We start from the raw sequence: 16,199 nt of genomic DNA, 5'->3' as shown, positions 1-16,199 counted from the left end.
TATTAAAGTAATAGGAATCAAGAAAAAAAATACAATCTTATCCCAAAATCTAATCAGTATTTTATTTATGTATCTTATACAGTTGGCTTTCCATATTTATGGGTTCTATATCCATTGGTTCTGCATCTGCAGATTCAAACAACTTTAGGTCAAAAATATTTTTAAAAACATTATATCTGGGGGCTGGGGTTGTGGCTCAGTGGTAGAGTGCTTGCCTAGCATGCGTGAGGCACTGGTTTTGATCCCTGGCACCACATTAAATAAAAATAAAAACAAATAAAATAAAGATATTGTGCCCATCTATAACACACACACACACACACACACATATATATATGTATATATATATAAAACAGTATATCTGTGCTGAACATATACAGACTTTATTCTTCTCATTATTCCCTTTATGCTTCTCATTATTCCATATATGTGTGTGTGTGCATATGAATGTATATGAAAACACTATACATTAGCTAAACAACCGTTTACATGCATTTATGTTTTGTTAGGTATTATAAGTAATCTAGAGATGATTTAAAGTATATAGGAGGATGCACACATAGTATTATATGCAAATACTATGCCATTTCATAGGAAAGACTTAAGCATCCTCAAATTTCAGTATCCTCAGGGAATGAAGGCTCTAGAAACAATCTCCCATGGATATTGAGCAATAAGCGTGTTTAGATCCTTACCCAAATGCAGATTCTGTCTTCTGCATTTATCGTCATACAATACATGGAATGCCATATTCCACCTCTTCTGTTGATAGCATCACATTTTTCTAGTTTGCCTCTTTCTTGCTTGATTCTGGACTTACCTCTTCTCCTTCTCATCCTTCCCTGTAGGAAACCATGACAGTTCGATGTGCATCCTTGGACATCTTTATCCTGTTTAATCAGTTATTTTTGGAATGAGGAAAGAGAGAGATTTGTTTTTGTTCTACAAAACTGAGAATATGTAATATATAATGTTTTTTTCCTCCTGTTTTTCATATAACAATGCATGGACATGTCTCTAGACCAATAAATAGAGTTCTAACTAATTTTTTTAGCTGCCTAATTTTCTGAAGGATGAAGATGCTACAATTTATTCAACCATTCGTGCATAGAAAGGCATTCGGGTTGTTTTAGTTCTTTGTACACAGTGCTGCAAAGAACAACCTTGTGTACTATTGTTTCTAGGGGATATGGTCCCCAAAATAGGTATTTTTTTAAATGAAAAGTAGGCTGGAGCACGATTTATAAATAAAGTACACAGAATAATGCCACACATTCAGAGAAATTCAGTAAATCGTGATAATGATGAAAATATTTGACTATGTGGTTACCTAGCAGCCTTTTGATGGGAAAAGATATGTTTCCAAGCAACTGGAAAGTGTATATCATTGAATAAGAATTTGTAAGCAGAGAACAAAAGACAGAACCTGACCCAAAGCAACTGAGAATCATTGTTACAAAGCATATTTCCTGTTGTGCTTCCTAGGCCATCTTAGCCTGGTAGAGTCTGATTACTGGACACTGAGTCCCTAACACTATGAATTAATCAAACTGCTCTATATATTTTTTAAAACAAACCTGAGTTTTAAAAGGTCTCACCAATTGCATTATCTTATGGCTGGTGAGTTAAAGAATTCTAAGGTGTCTAGATTAGGCAGTGTGTGTGAAAGAGCATTACATTAGGAGTTCAACACTAATCTTTGGCTTTGCCAACTTGTCGGCATTGTGGCATAATAATACCATGCTGCTTACTTTGCAGTATTGTAGTGGGTAACAAATGGAATTATGTAAATGAAAGAGCTTTGCGAAAGCTATACATATATTAGCATTGTTAATATTATTCTGATTCTTGAGTAGGCAATGTCCTGTGTACCTAGCACCTTTCCTGTTCTTTGTATCACCAAGAAAGAACATACTACCACTTAAAAGAAGATTGATTTTGTAACAATCATGAACTACACCATAAAAGTAGGGAACAATCAATAAAAAAAAATAGCAGACTAGATGTCAGCCATTGAGCCCATCTGCAGCTATTGTTCAACGAACTTCCATAACAATGAAAATATTTACAAAGCTGCCTCAGCTTTTAATGTTTCATAGATAAATGAACATGAAATAATGGAGTATGGCTTTTTTTTTCCTCTTTCCATTAAGTTTCTATTTTTAACTCCTGTACAGTATCAGATGCAATATCCTGATGTTCTTTTCCTAGTCCTGGCCCCTGCCCATAAAGTACACACATGCTTACAGGAATCCAACCACGCTTTAGATGTTTCCTGCCCAATTACTGTTATTTTTTGTGACTAAAACATTGAAGAAATTGGTGCCTCTATAAATAAATACTCCAAATATATTACAGATGGACATGTCTGTGGATGGAGTAGAAGAAACTACCCATCAGATATGGGGGTTCATTCATTTTAAAAATGTGGTATGCTTCTGGTATCCACTCTTTAGTAGGATAGAGCATTGGTATAAGGAGTTCCAGAAATCTCAGTGCCAGTTGAAGATTGGCAGTTGGTTCCTTCCAGCTGTTCTTAAAGGTATTCTCTCTGCAGGGATTTAAAAGTGGCTCATCATTATGGCTTAAGATGTTGATGTGTAGCTGTTTCTATTTTTTATTCTTCCCTTAGAAAAAAATAGGATGTTTTTCTAGTACTGAAGGGTTTATGAAGTTCTGCAGAATTAGACCTAAATAAATTATCATAACTGTCATTAGCTAGTAACAGTGGTGGGGAAAACACCATGTGTGGGGTGTATAATTAAGTTAATTAATTAGTATTTTTATTGTTTTACCTTCTGACTAGTTGTGGCAGCATCAAATGGACACCTCAAGAGAGAGGTGCAGAGTCCTTGGAGTGATTTCCAGTTGCAGACTTTTACATGATCTTTCAAAGCCTTTCTTTTAGGGCTGGCTTATCATGCTGCTGGGTGTACATATGTTGAGGAAAAAGAGAAAAAACTTTCAAGATTGAAACTGCCTGTTTCTAAAATCCTTTTTCAGTTTAAATCCTGTTTCCAAAAGAGAAATTTTCATTGTTGATCATTTTGTGTTAGAGAGAGTTAAGCATATTACAGTATAAGGTATATAGGTGACACGAAAGTGCAGTAAATATGAGACACACTCCATGTTCTCCTCAGTTGACTAAGATGTGAGGGAAAAATGTCATTCTGTTTACTCTCCTTTATTTTAGAGATAACTTATCTTAACAAAAATACATAAATTATAGAAGTGATTACACCTATTATAAAAGGACCTTTTCAATTTTAAGACATCATAACATGTAAACAGCTGGGCTTCTTTACACTTATTTATTTATTTATTTATTGGTACCAGGCTTGAACTCTGGGGCACTCAACCACTGAGCCACATCCCCAGCCCTATTTTGCATTTTATTTAGAGACAGGGTCTCACTGAGTTACTTAGCTCCTGGCTTTTGCTGAGGCTGGCTTTGAATTCGTCATCCTTTTGCCTCAGCCTCCCGACTTGCTGGATTACAGGTGTGCACCACGGAGCTTCTTATATAGAATTCATAATACATGCTGTTCAGTTTTCAGGAAATTTTACTTACTTAGAAAGTCATCTATTGCACAAAGCAAGATATTTCTATCTTATAAATAGAATTAAAGTTTGAGCGACCTTTCAATTTTTTATCTATAAAGCAAAATATGAAATAAAGAATTAAAAATTTTTGAAGAAAGAGGGACTGTTAATTATGTGATGATTTTCACTTAAATTGGAGAAAAAAAAATTTTCCTTGAACTCTCTAGAATCATCTAGAATGGAGCAAACAAGTAGCTTGTAAAATAGGTGCCATCTAAGCAGCTTGAATTCAGTCTGCAATTCTAGACATCTTGGCAAAATCTACTACAAAGAGGATGGAATTGAGTGTTGGCATTGAGGTTTGGGACGATTTGTATACACAGTGAAAAAAAAATGACTGTACTTTAATTTCTTTAAGTTGATGGCCAAAATGAGATGTTTTTGATTATGCAAAACTTTTCATTGATCTTTCTTATTAATACAAATGCATATACTATAATAATGTTGGTTTCTGAAATTATAAAGATAATGATTAAAACTGGCAAGTTTCATTGAACCAATGTATCATATTAATGTAAAATGTTAACAATAGAGGAAACTGGGTGGGGTATAAGTGAACTCTCCTCTCACTTCTATCTTAATTTTTCTGTAAGTCAAAACTTGTTTAAAAAAATGAAGCCCATTAAAAAAGAAATAACAAGAACAAAAATGTTTCTGTTTTACATGACCACCTTGTTCTAGAACTGTTTATCTGTAAGATGTAAGTATTCTGAGGTAAAATAAATATTAAAATATTCTTATAATATTTTCCTTTCGAAGCCGCCTGTTCCTGCTGATGGGCAGAACCACAGACTCTGGGACAGGAGTTCCCTGGGTTTCTCCTTTTCTAGCAAAGCAATAAATCTTCTTTTTCCTTTTTCTCAAAAATATTTTTTTTCTTTTGAAAATATGCTATTTAACTATTTGGACCATTTCCAGATTTAGACCAAACTCCTATTTTATGTTTGGTTTATTAGTACCTAACAAAATAATACCAACATACATTTTTATTTTCTCCCCAGACAAAAACATGGCAAAATTTCCTGTTCCATATCATCTCTAATAAGTTTAAGCACATCATTTATTTACTTATAGACATTAAGATTTTTAGGTTTAAAAGTGAGAATTAATTGTACATACAATCAATTAAGCATTCTCTAAAGCTGAAAACTAATAAGTAGCAATTCTTGGGAAACTTTACTACATATAGGATACAAAAAAAATCTATGTACTTCACAAAAGCTAATGATATAAAATCTTATGTCAATTTCTTATCTTAATTTGAACTGGTATTTTAAATATCATTTTAAAAATTACTCATACTTATTACCTTAAGTTTATCTTGTTAGTGTTTTAGGTTTGGTAGTGTGTGTGTGTGTGTGTGTGTGTGTGTGTGTGTGTGCAGTGCTGGGGATAAAGCCCAGGGCCTATTATATGACAGGTCAAGTGCTCTACCACTGAGCTGTGCCTCCAGCCCTGGAGAGTTTCATAATAATTTTTGTATTTTTACCCTACCAAAGATTGTAACAAATATATTCCACTTGCTGCAGTCTAAAACAACACTTAGTAATACTAATGCTTAGTGCTATTAATATTAATTATTTTGATGGCATTTTTTTCTGAGTTTAATTTTCTCATCACCCAGCTATCTTTCAGAGCGTGATATTTTGATTTTCCTAATTACTATTCCATGTACTTGAGATGGCATTTTCTACTTCTAAAAAATTGAATAGCACAACCATTGTAAGTGATGTGCTGGTATGTTATCATATAAATGCTCAAGGTACAGCTTCTAATGTTGAAAAATAGGAAAATAAATTGACCTTGATGAAGTGTGTCTTCTTTTGTCTCTTCCCAGGAAAGTTTATTTCAGGTATTTCTACTGCTGAAATGATTAGCGTTAACAGCTTTTCCCCTCCATTTTATTTTACAGGGACTCTTCATCTTCCTGATATATGGGGTGTACAACACAGAGGTAAGTCTGCTTGGAGTATCTCAAGGCTGACAGAGTGAATGAGAGAAATGACAGGTTTCTTATCTTGATAACTGAGGAACAAAGTTGGCTTTTCATATGAGTGTCCTACTGCCCTTCATGCTTGGACTAGCTTATATGCATCCGAGCTTACTATTAAACACTGACACCCTGAATAAAGGGACAGCCTCATTTCTCACAGGCATTGACTAATATTTTACTACTGCCTGGAGTTCTTGAATTTTCAGCCTTTAACACTTAGCTATACTTGACAATATTAAAGTTTCAGTTTAAATGGTGGAATGCTTATATGTCATTGCATGGAGTTAGCGAAGTACAATTATTTCTTATCTCAAAATGTTCATCAAATATTGTCTTTTAAGTTTTTCAGGAAAACTCAGAGAGTCCCATAAGTATTAGTAAATAATATTTATGGTTTCAATTGTGAAATTTCTTCAGAGAAGTTATTTGCAAACCCTAATTATGATAAGTTATTTAGCTAAGGAAATATTATAAGAAAATGGACTTATAATTTCATCAAGAAAATATACTATGTAAATAAACTATTGTCATAACTCTAGTTCTTTTATTAAAATTTTCTGTGGTCTATAAATATCCTCAGGGAAGTTGCTGGTTTAGATTTCTGCATGCTTGTAATGAAAGTGTCTTTTCTAGGGACTGATTAAATGCTTATTTTTGTTTGTTTGTTTTGTTGATATAACTTTGATTTCAACGTTTTACTTTATACTTTTCCCTTAACAGAAAATTTTGTGATTTTGCATTAATTTGTAGGAATTCTATATTAAAGAGGCAAGAATGGATCCAAGCAGAGAACTTAGAAGGGCCTGCTGGACAATGTTTCACAAATAATATAAAGGTCAGACAGCAATATAACGTGGCAAATAGATTCCTTAGGTAGAATGAAAAGGTATGTGAACATTTAAATAACATGTGATGCTGATGAAGTAAGTGTGTGGGTGTGTTTTACAGGACAGCTGCACCTGGATTACACACGGTTTCCCTTTCCAGTAGCCTTCAGGTAGGTTGGCAGTAAGACAAAAAAAATTTTTTTTTTTTTGCAACGGTACCTCTATTGCGGTTTCAAAGTAGATTCCTCCTCTAAATGCAAAGGATGCTGATTATTAGTGTTTCCAAACTAAAAGGGATAATAGAGATATCAACAATAAATGTTGGGCATTGAAGTTTAAGGCTTTTAGATAGAATTAAAGGTGCCTTAAGTGATCCACTTTGGGGTTTGTATTTTGGTTCAATACCTGGATTGCAAACCCTAAAGTGAAGAAATCCCCAAAGTTCAGTCCTCAGTTTTCCTCACCTTCTCCTCCAACCCCTTTCTCTGCAGCTCCCACGCCACGCTGCAGTACGGATGCCCACTCCCCCGCCCCAACTTCCCGCCCCTTGGGTTCCACCTCCTGAGCGTCTTTCCCCCAGAAGCCCTCAACAACTTTCGTCTCCTTCAGTGTAGTCCACCAATCATGTCTATTCTCCTCGGAAGCCCCTTTCAGTAGGGTTCCAAATCCCCGCCCCTCCTACCCTGGTGTCCCTCAACTCCGCCCAACCGCCCCAGTGATTGACAGGCAGGCCGGGCGGAAACTGCGGCGCAGGCGCCGTGAGTCCGTAGAGCTCCCCTCTGGTCGGGTCGAGGAGTTCCCAGCAGACACCGCGCCGCGGCTGCGCAGTACAGGGGAGGCTTTTAATTCCATTGTGGAGAGGACGGCGTTATTTTTATTAACTGGAGGCGACGGCGGCTGCGGCGGCGGCGGGACCCGTAAGTGTTGCCGGTGGGTCCGGGAGGAAGTGGTCGAGGCTCGGGGAAGAGTCACAGGGCCTTGCGTGCCGGTGCCGGAGGCGACGGGACTGGGAATTAGTGCTGGGCGCGTTGCGGTCTGGGCGGCGGCGCGGCGGGGTCCTGAGCGCTGCGGTGGTCCCGGCCCGGGGCCCGGTTCCACCTCCTTTTCCTGCCCCTCTTCCCTCTTCCCCCGTCCTCTCCTCAGCCAGGCCACCTCCGGGTATGAAATCGGCAGCGGGTTCCTGAGTGGCGGCGGTGGTACGGGCAGTAGCGGTGGTAGCGGCTCCGGCGGCAGCGGCGGCGGCGGCGGCGGCGGCAGCGGCAGCAGCGGCAACAGCGGCAGCAACAGCAGGAGAGCAGAGATGGAGCCCACCTTTCCCCAGGGTATGGTTATGTTCAACCACCGGCTTCCCCCGGTCACCAGCTTCACACGGCCGGCGGGGTCGGCCGCCCCTCCCCCGCAGTGCGTGTTATCCTCCTCTACCTCCGCAGCCCCGGCAGCTGAGCCCCCCCCTCCGCCAGCCCCGGACATGACTTTCAAGAAGGAGCCGGCGGCGTCAGCCGCGGCCTTCCCTTCGCAGAGGACCTCCTGGGGATTCTTGCAGTCTTTGGTTAGCATCAAGCAGGAGAAACCCGCGGATCCTGAGGAACAGCAGTCCCACCACCACCATCACCACCACCACTATGGGGGGCTGTTCGCTGGAGCTGAAGAGAGATCTCCAGGCCTAGGAGGAGGGGAAGGGGGGAGCCACGGCGTCATCCAGGACCTCAGTATTCTCCACCAGCATGTCCAGCAGCAACCAGCCCAGCACCACCGTGATGTATTACTGAGCAGCAGTAGCAGGACTGATGACCATGGCAACGAGGAGCCAAAGCAGGACACTAATGTCAAAAAGGCAAAGAGGCCAAAGCCAGAATCTCAGGGAATCAAAGCCAAGAGGAAGCCAAGTGCATCTTCCAAACCTTCTTTGGTTGGTGATGGAGAAGGTGCCATCCTCTCCCCAAGTCAGAAACCTCATATCTGTGATCACTGTAGTGCTGCTTTCCGAAGCTCCTATCACCTGCGGAGACATGTCCTCATTCATACAGGAGAAAGACCTTTTCAGTGCAGCCAGTGTAGTATGGGTTTCATTCAGAAATATCTACTGCAGAGACATGAGAAAATTCATAGTAGAGAGAAGCCCTTTGGATGTGATCAATGCAGCATGAAGTTTATTCAGAAGTACCATATGGAGAGACACAAGAGGACACATAGTGGAGAAAAGCCATATAAGTGTGACACTTGCCAACAGTATTTTTCAAGGACTGATAGATTGTTGAAGCACAGGCGCACATGTGGTGAAGCCATAGCGAAAGGAGCCGCTAGTACAGAACCTGGGTCATCAAACCATAACAGTATGGGTAATCTGGCTGTGTTGTCTCAGGGAAATACAAGTTCTTCAAGGAGAAAATCAAAATCAAAAAGCATAGCTATTGAAAATAAGGAACATAAAACTGGTAAAACAAATGAATCACAAATTTCAAATAATATAAACATGCAGAGTTATTCAGTAGAAATGCCTACTGTGTCTTCCAGTGGAGGCATAATTGGCACTGGTATAGATGAACTACAGAAAAGGGTGCCAAAATTGATCTTTAAGAAAGGAAGCAGAAAGAATACAGATAAAAGCTACCTTAATTTTGTGTCACCATTACCAGACATAGTTGGACAGAAATCCTTGTCTGGGAAACCAAGTGGCTCACTTGGTATAGTATCAAATAATAGTGTGGAGACCATTAGTCTTCTCCAAAGTACAAGTGGTAAACAAGGTCAAATAAGTAGTAATTATGATGATGCCATGCAGTTTTCAAAGAAAAGAAGATATTTACCAACTGCCAGCAGCAACAGTGCCTTTTCTATAAATGTAGGACACATGGTCTCCCAACAGTCCGTCATTCAGTCTGCAGGTGTCAGTGTTTTGGACAGTGAGGCGCCATTGTCACTTATTGACTCTTCAGCACTAAATGCTGAAATTAAGTCTTGTCATGACAAGTCTGGAATTCCTGATGAGGTTTTACAAAGTCTTTTGGATCAATACTCCAACAAATCAGAAAGCCAGAAAGAGGATCCTTTCAATATAACAGAACCACGAGTGGATTTACACACCTCAGGAGAACACTCAGAATTGGTTCAAGAAGAAAATTTGAGCCCAGGCACCCAAACACCTTCAAATGATAAAACACACATGTTGCAAGAATACTCCAAATACCTCCAACAGGCTTTTGAAAAATCTACTAACGCAGGTTTTACTCTTGGACATGGTTTCCAATTTGTCAGTTTGTCTTCACCTCTCCACAACCACACTTTATTTCCAGAAAAACAAATATACACTACATCTCCTTTGGAGTGTGGTTTCGGCCAATCTGTTACCTCAGTGTTGCCATCTTCATTGCCAAAGCCTCCTTTTGGGATGTTGTTTGGATCTCAACCAGGTCTTTATTTATCTGCTTTGGATGCTACACATCAGCAGCTGACACCTTCCCAGGAGCTGGATGATCTGATAGATTCTCAGAAGAATTTAGAGACTTCATCAGCCTTCCAGTCTTCATCTCAGAAATTGACTAGCCAGAAGGAACAACAGAAAAACTTAGAGTCCTCAACAAGTTTTCAGATTCCATCTCAGGAGTTAGCTAGCCAGATAGATCCTCAGAAAGACATAGAGCCTAGAACAACGTACCAGATTGAGAACTTTGCACAAGCATTTGGTTCTCAGTTTAAGTCGGGCAGCAGGGTGCCAATGACCTTTATCACTAACTCTAATGGAGAAGTGGACCATAGAGTAAGGACTTCAGTGTCAGATTTCTCAGGGTATACAAATATGATGTCTGATGTAAGTGAGCCATGTAGTACAAGAGTAAAGACACCCACCAGCCAAAGTTACAGGTAAGGTCCCAGAAGTGACCAGGCTGGGGGTCTTCTAATGTAATTTTGTTTTATTTTGAGAACACTGCCATTGGAATGTTTCTACACGATCCTATTAAGAATAATGTAATGCCCTTTCAATGCAACTTTTCATATTTAGTTTATTTTGTTAGTGTGATTTTAGCTCTGTTTGTATTATGATTTTTAATCAAAATCAATAGATTAAAAATAGTTTGACATTCAAAGTGACAATGTTTAGCAATCAAATTTACATGTATAGATTGTCAGGGAATAGCCCAAAACTTTTAAATGCAAAAAAAAAAAAAAAAAAAATCCCAAAAAAAGAAAAACAAAACAAAACAAAAAAACCTAAAAAAACAAAAATCAAAAAACAAAAACTACAAAAAAACAAAACAAAAAAAAAACTTTGTTGCTAGGATTAAGGTTATTCTAATTGCTTTACTCTCAGGAAAGTGTAATAACGCATGGGAATTCTGTACGTTATCACCGTAATGGAATATCCAATTTACAAATAGTATGATATACATTTCATCATTTAAGTAAGGGATCGAAAACATTTCAAATTGCTCTTTCTGGGCTGGTATAATATATATTTCATCATTTAAGTAAGGGATCGAAAACATTTCAAATTGCTATCTCCATCTGGGCTGATTCAAAATTCTGAGATTGTTGGCTACCTAATATTTTGTTGCAGCTTTTTAATGTACTCTGAACTTCCAAACCACATTTCATTCCAGCCTGGTAGAACAAATTTTCTTGGATCTTTGATCAAAGCCTGGAATGATAGCTTTAATAAAAGGAGAAGAAAAAAAAAAAAAGCATCCTCTAGTTATCCCAACTATAACAAGGCTGTAGTTCCATTAAGTGATTCTATTGACATCTAGTACAATGTTGAAGCCCAAGTGGTTGGTGGGTTCCAGTTTTAGAACCCAAGTTGGAATCACATAATTCATTGAAATTTGGGGTATGCATTATTTATTATACATGGCCTGAAAAACATTCTTTTATTGTGTTATTATTATATTACCTTCACTTATGTGTTTTGGTTTTTGTTAACCTATCCTCTTAAGAGTTCTGGGCCTGCTTTGTTCCCTCTTCTCCCTATCATTTTAGAATGATAAGTAATTGATTATGCATTTAAATGCCTTATGGCATCCAAATACTAAACAGTAGGTTAAACATCCTCAACCTCACTTTTTTTTTTTTTTTTTTAAAGCAAACCCCATATGGATATCTATGTATAATAAAACTGCATGGACTCAGAACTATAGATTTTAATAGGGTTGTGATTCCACCTGGTGACATAACTCATGAGGGATAAGAGTGTGTATTTAATAATGACATCAGAACCTCTTTGTGAAATTGCAGCCTTTAATGTACATTTTTAAAGGAGGGTGTGTTAGTATTGTACAGGGGGTCTTGTAAAGTCATCAAAACTTGCTATGAACGCTAATTGCCATTTAAAGCTACTGATAGGCAGTGGCTCTGCTCTAAACCACTTTTTAGCAATTGTATTTTTTTCCTGATTATATTTTTTAATGTACTTTGATGTTTATGCTGATGAGTTTTTTATGTACTTTTGGTGATGTTTCAGTCTTATGTACTCTTCTGACGTCAGAAAAGTACCACTGGTTGTTTGCAGTCTTATTGTGTAATCAGCCTACCACAGGCTTCCATGTATAATAAAGTAATTAATATTGTGCAAGTGTAAAACACTTCTGTTATAAAAGCAGTGTTTGGAAAATAAGAAATTATTAAAAATGGTTACAAAATACTAGTTAATTTCCTTTCCCCATGTTCCTCCCTTTAGCTTTTTAGCAGCTACAGGGTCACCAACTTGTCATTGAAATATTTTTAGAAAATGTGTTTAATCCTCTTAAATACATTCAGTACTAAAAGTCTGTATTTCTTATTTTAGTAAGTGCGGTAAGTTCTGTTGGGTACAGAGTACAAGCTGTAATTAAAGGATGGAGAGAACCTTTACCACTGTATCTCTTAAGCTGTATGATTTTTCTCCAGTTTTTTTTGTCTGTTTTATACAGGTTTTGAATTTCTTTAACTTTTATTGTGTGTACTGAATACTGCATATGTATTATTCTGATTGTTTGCTCTAGTTTACTACCAATAAAAGTCCTGTTAATCACAAAATTGAAGAAAGGAGATATCACTTTAATCAGACACATTTTTCAGAGTTTTCTATGGACTACATTTCATAAAATAGTCACATTTATGGTATAACCTGCAATTTAGGAACTTGCATTTTTATTGTATTTAAAGAGTATTTTATGTTTCTAGGTTTATTTTATTTGAAAATGGGTTAAATATTTTGTTGGAGGTGCACAAAAATATGGAAGAATAAAAGTCTAATATGTGAATTAGAACATGTTTTAATGAATTTGATTAGCCACCCTAAATATTACTCTTGAGAGATTACTGTTAGAGGCTTTATTTTTAAATCAATATTTTAAATCCAATACTTTTGGTTCAAGGTGCATCCTTTTTTGCCTCAGGTTATTTTAAAATGACAGGATAACATGTATAAATGGTCTTCAGCATTTTTGGTAAGAAAAAAGTAGTGTTAAGTCAAAATTAACTTAGAAATTGAAAGTATAGGTATTAGGGAAGATGCAGAAAAGGTGCTTCTGGACTCATGATGTGGCTCAGTGGTAGAGTACTTGTCTAGCACACATGAAGCTCTGGGTTTCTATCCATAGCAGTAAAAGAAAAAAATGTGTCCAAGGTAAATATGTTAACTTAAAGATGAACGAGAAGTTGGCTTAGACATCTGAGGTCATGAGGAAATTATGCTCTGATATTTTGTGGCCACAAATGTTGAGGTATTAGGAATAAAATATTGAAGAGTAGAATAGGTCTTGGATGTTTTGCTTCTTAAATATATGATAGTATTTTAGGGAAATGATTAATCATGTATATTAAGCATAAGCATGTGCCCATATGATTAGGAAATAATATAGATTAATTATCTGTTGGTATTATTTCCAGATTTAATTGTTTTCTTGAACTCATTGTTAAGCAGTCTTCACTGCTTTGAATAAAAGTTTAATTTCATTGATTCTGCATTGAAATCAAATTCTTAATTTCCCTGTACAGATGATTTATTCCCCTCCTGAAGATTAGTCCTAACAAGTTAATTTTTTTTTTAACCCACCCCACTACCTTTTTTTCTTTTGTGGAATATCTGTGTCTGAATTTGATCATTTTAAAATTAAAGATTTTTGCTTTTAACATGCTGGAAACAGTGCTTTGGATTTCTATTTTGCTACTATAAATTCAGAATGACTAACATAATTTGGCAATTGATGGTTAGTAATTTGTGAGGTAATTTAATAATGAGAACAAAAATGTGGAAAAGAAATCTGTGCTTCAAGTTTTTAATTGCAAAGATATAAATATTTCTGTATTTAGCTTTCTGTGTTAACAGTTATCATATAAGAGAGGTAAAAGTTTTTTTTCTGGTATCTGGTAGTTTGTAATCATTTGCCTTCATTTAGTATCCTTTAAATCTGAACTGGGTGGCAATTTGAGTGATATGGCCTTGTGAAGGCATATATTGTTAAACACAAGTTCCTCTTTAAAAAAAGTTACTGTTTGAACTTCCAACTCCTATTTTTAGAGTAAAACACCTGAAGATTCATTTTCTGAATGTAGTGATTTTCTTATTTTCTGTGATACATAATGATAGATTTCAGTTTTAAAATGTGATACAAAATTCCTTTGTTAGTGCTATGATATGATCCATGCATCATGTTTCTTGAGGTTGTGTCAGTAATGTTCCACATATGTTTTTGTTATGGGATCTCTCCTGGTATTTAAGAAGAGAGATCGCTAGTGGTTTGCTAATTTATTTGTACCATCTATGAGATGATAAAAGAGTTCCTGATAAAAGATTTTTGAGGGAAATTGTGTTCTTATTATACTTTTATGTCCTTAATAATTTATTATATAAAATGAACATTAGCATGAAGAGAGCATCTTGGAATTCTGTAGATTTGCCCATGATCAAAAAATTATAAAGAAAAAAAAAAAACTTATCTGTAAGACTGTACTTAATTTTTAAAGAGATTATTATGATTATAAAGAGGACATACACTTAAAATTGTCTCTGCTTTCTTTGTATTTGTTTTGCTTTTTTAAAACAATACTGGCTATAACTGAGTGTGACTAATTTAAGTAGATTCTGTCTAAATTCTTAACGCATCTTTGGCCCATACAAGGAAATTCTTGACATTTTAGTCCTTACAGACTCTGGGGATAGCTAATAGAATTGTCTCCCTAGGTCCATACATTATCAGGAATATATCTGCACATGAAAATTAACAAGTCAGTCTACATGCTTAATGAGACTCTGAAAAAAATTTCTTATCTGTGGACCCCAGGTTAAGAATCTCTTTCTTAGAAGACTGCCTAAATACTGAAACATATTTTAATTATACAGGTAATTAGAGAATCAATGCCTAAACTGAAAATCATCAAATATTCAGGTGACTTTTAACCCTTTCTGCATTCAGCTAATTAGCATTTGTAGACTACATTTAGATTACTTGCAGCCACATAGTTTTATGATGAGCTGATCAAATAATGAACTGAATAGAATTTATAATTCTTTGCATACTTTCTCATCTGATAACTACCATATGGATTCTAGACTTAAGGTAATTCAGTATTTTCCATTAACAAATGTGGTAAATCTATAATAATTAACTACTGAAGTTCCTGTGCACAGAAGTAGATTCCCAGATAAGTATTGGCAAAAATAACATCACACCCAACCCATACCATTTTACCTAGGAGTAGTAATAACTGAATTCTTTATATCATAAAGACTATACTTAATATAGCTGGAGTGTGACTATTGAGGTTGATGTATACTGTACAAGATAAGACTTGCAAACCCTGTTATGTGTTGAAATAGGTAACTCTTGGAAAATATAGCTAAATAACTGGAAATGTTTAATGATTTAAGCCTTACACTCTAAAAGGGAAAATTTATTCCCTGTGTTTGTAGAGAATGAAAGAATATTGGGTAGGGGTTGAGTGTTAAGGAAGGTAAGGGATATCTTAAATGTATTCAAAGAAAGGAGTTTTGAAGGAAATGTAAAATTTACCCCAATCTTATTAGTAGTCTTGGAGAATTTGACCAAAAGGGTAAAGGAGATCTTTGGTTGAAAACTTGTTTTATTTTGTCATTCTTTTAGTTCAGACTTATTTTGGTGCTTTAGTTTGTTATGAACTTTAGTACTATTGTGGAACAATTAATAAATAACTCTTAATAGACAACTGTGGTGAACTTCTGTTTACATTACCAATCTAGGAAAAAGATGAGTAATCTTCATGTTTATATATTAAATCTTTTCTTTAGTAGCTCATGAGATTACACAGCTTTCATTGATTGGTGAGAATTTTAACTCTTCTTTACCAACACAGTCAAAATTATTGTTATATGTGATCAAATGAATATGTGCAGAATTTAGGAATTAAGACCAAAGCTCTGAATCTTCATCCCCCATTCACCAAAATGAATTTACAAGTACAGTGTATAAAGGCACGTTGTGTTATGACAGGAAAAGTGTGAGTAATTGTCAAGAGCTGGAAAGCCTTAATTATTTTTAAGTTTTGCCTTAATAAGTGTTTCTCAGTTTTAACTGGTGACTAGTTCATTTGTGTATTCCACCGCAGGTAAGAATCTTGTTTTAGAAGCATTATCTATTAGAAAGTTAAAGTTTTAAATGAGAACTAAGTTTTCGTCTTGAGTTTGGCATAAATGCAGTTTTTTAAGTCTGAAAGTAACATTTTCAGATTTGATTTTTAAGAGTGAATTGCAAAATTGACAAGATCAGCAGTATAACCATTTTGTTTGGTTGTGCATAAAAAACTAGGCTCTTCCTACAAGGAAG

At 36.2% G+C, this 16,199-nt stretch overlaps 1 protein-coding gene across 1 annotated transcript; it reads left to right on the top strand.

Annotated features, from left to right (window-relative positions):
- The first annotated feature begins 5,283 nt into the window (after positions 1–5,283).
- Positions 5,284–11,102, top strand: Znf281 (zinc finger protein 281). Its single transcript, XM_048809016.1, has 4 exons — positions 5,284–5,340; positions 5,516–5,557; positions 7,004–7,745; positions 7,854–11,102. Exons 1-4 carry the CDS (start codon positions 5,284–5,286, stop codon positions 10,286–10,288), a joined length of 3,276 nt encoding a protein of 1,091 aa, XP_048664973.1. The 3' UTR covers positions 10,289–11,102.
- The last annotated feature ends 5,097 nt before the right edge of the window (positions 11,103–16,199 follow it).

The sequence above is a fragment of the Marmota marmota genome, unplaced genomic scaffold (assembly GCF_001458135.2).
Source record: "Marmota marmota marmota unplaced genomic scaffold, marMar, whole genome shotgun sequence".
NCBI classification, from domain to species: Eukaryota; Metazoa; Chordata; class Mammalia; order Rodentia; family Sciuridae; genus Marmota; species Marmota marmota.
This window is presented reverse-complemented; position numbering and strand designations above follow the sequence as displayed.

Excerpts from the sequence above, each read along its gene's own strand:
- Znf281 (XM_048809016.1), top strand. The coding sequence starts at position 5,284 with ATGGCATTTTCTACTTCTAAAAAATTGAATAGCACAACCATTGTAAGT. Across the intron at positions 5,558-7,003 it reads ATGGGGTGTACAACACAGAG|AAGCCCTCAACAACTTTCGT; the intron begins GTAAGTCTGCTT and ends TCTTTCCCCCAG. Across the intron at positions 7,746-7,853 it reads GGAGCCCACCTTTCCCCAGG|CCCCGGCAGCTGAGCCCCCC; the intron begins GTATGGTTATGT and ends CTACCTCCGCAG.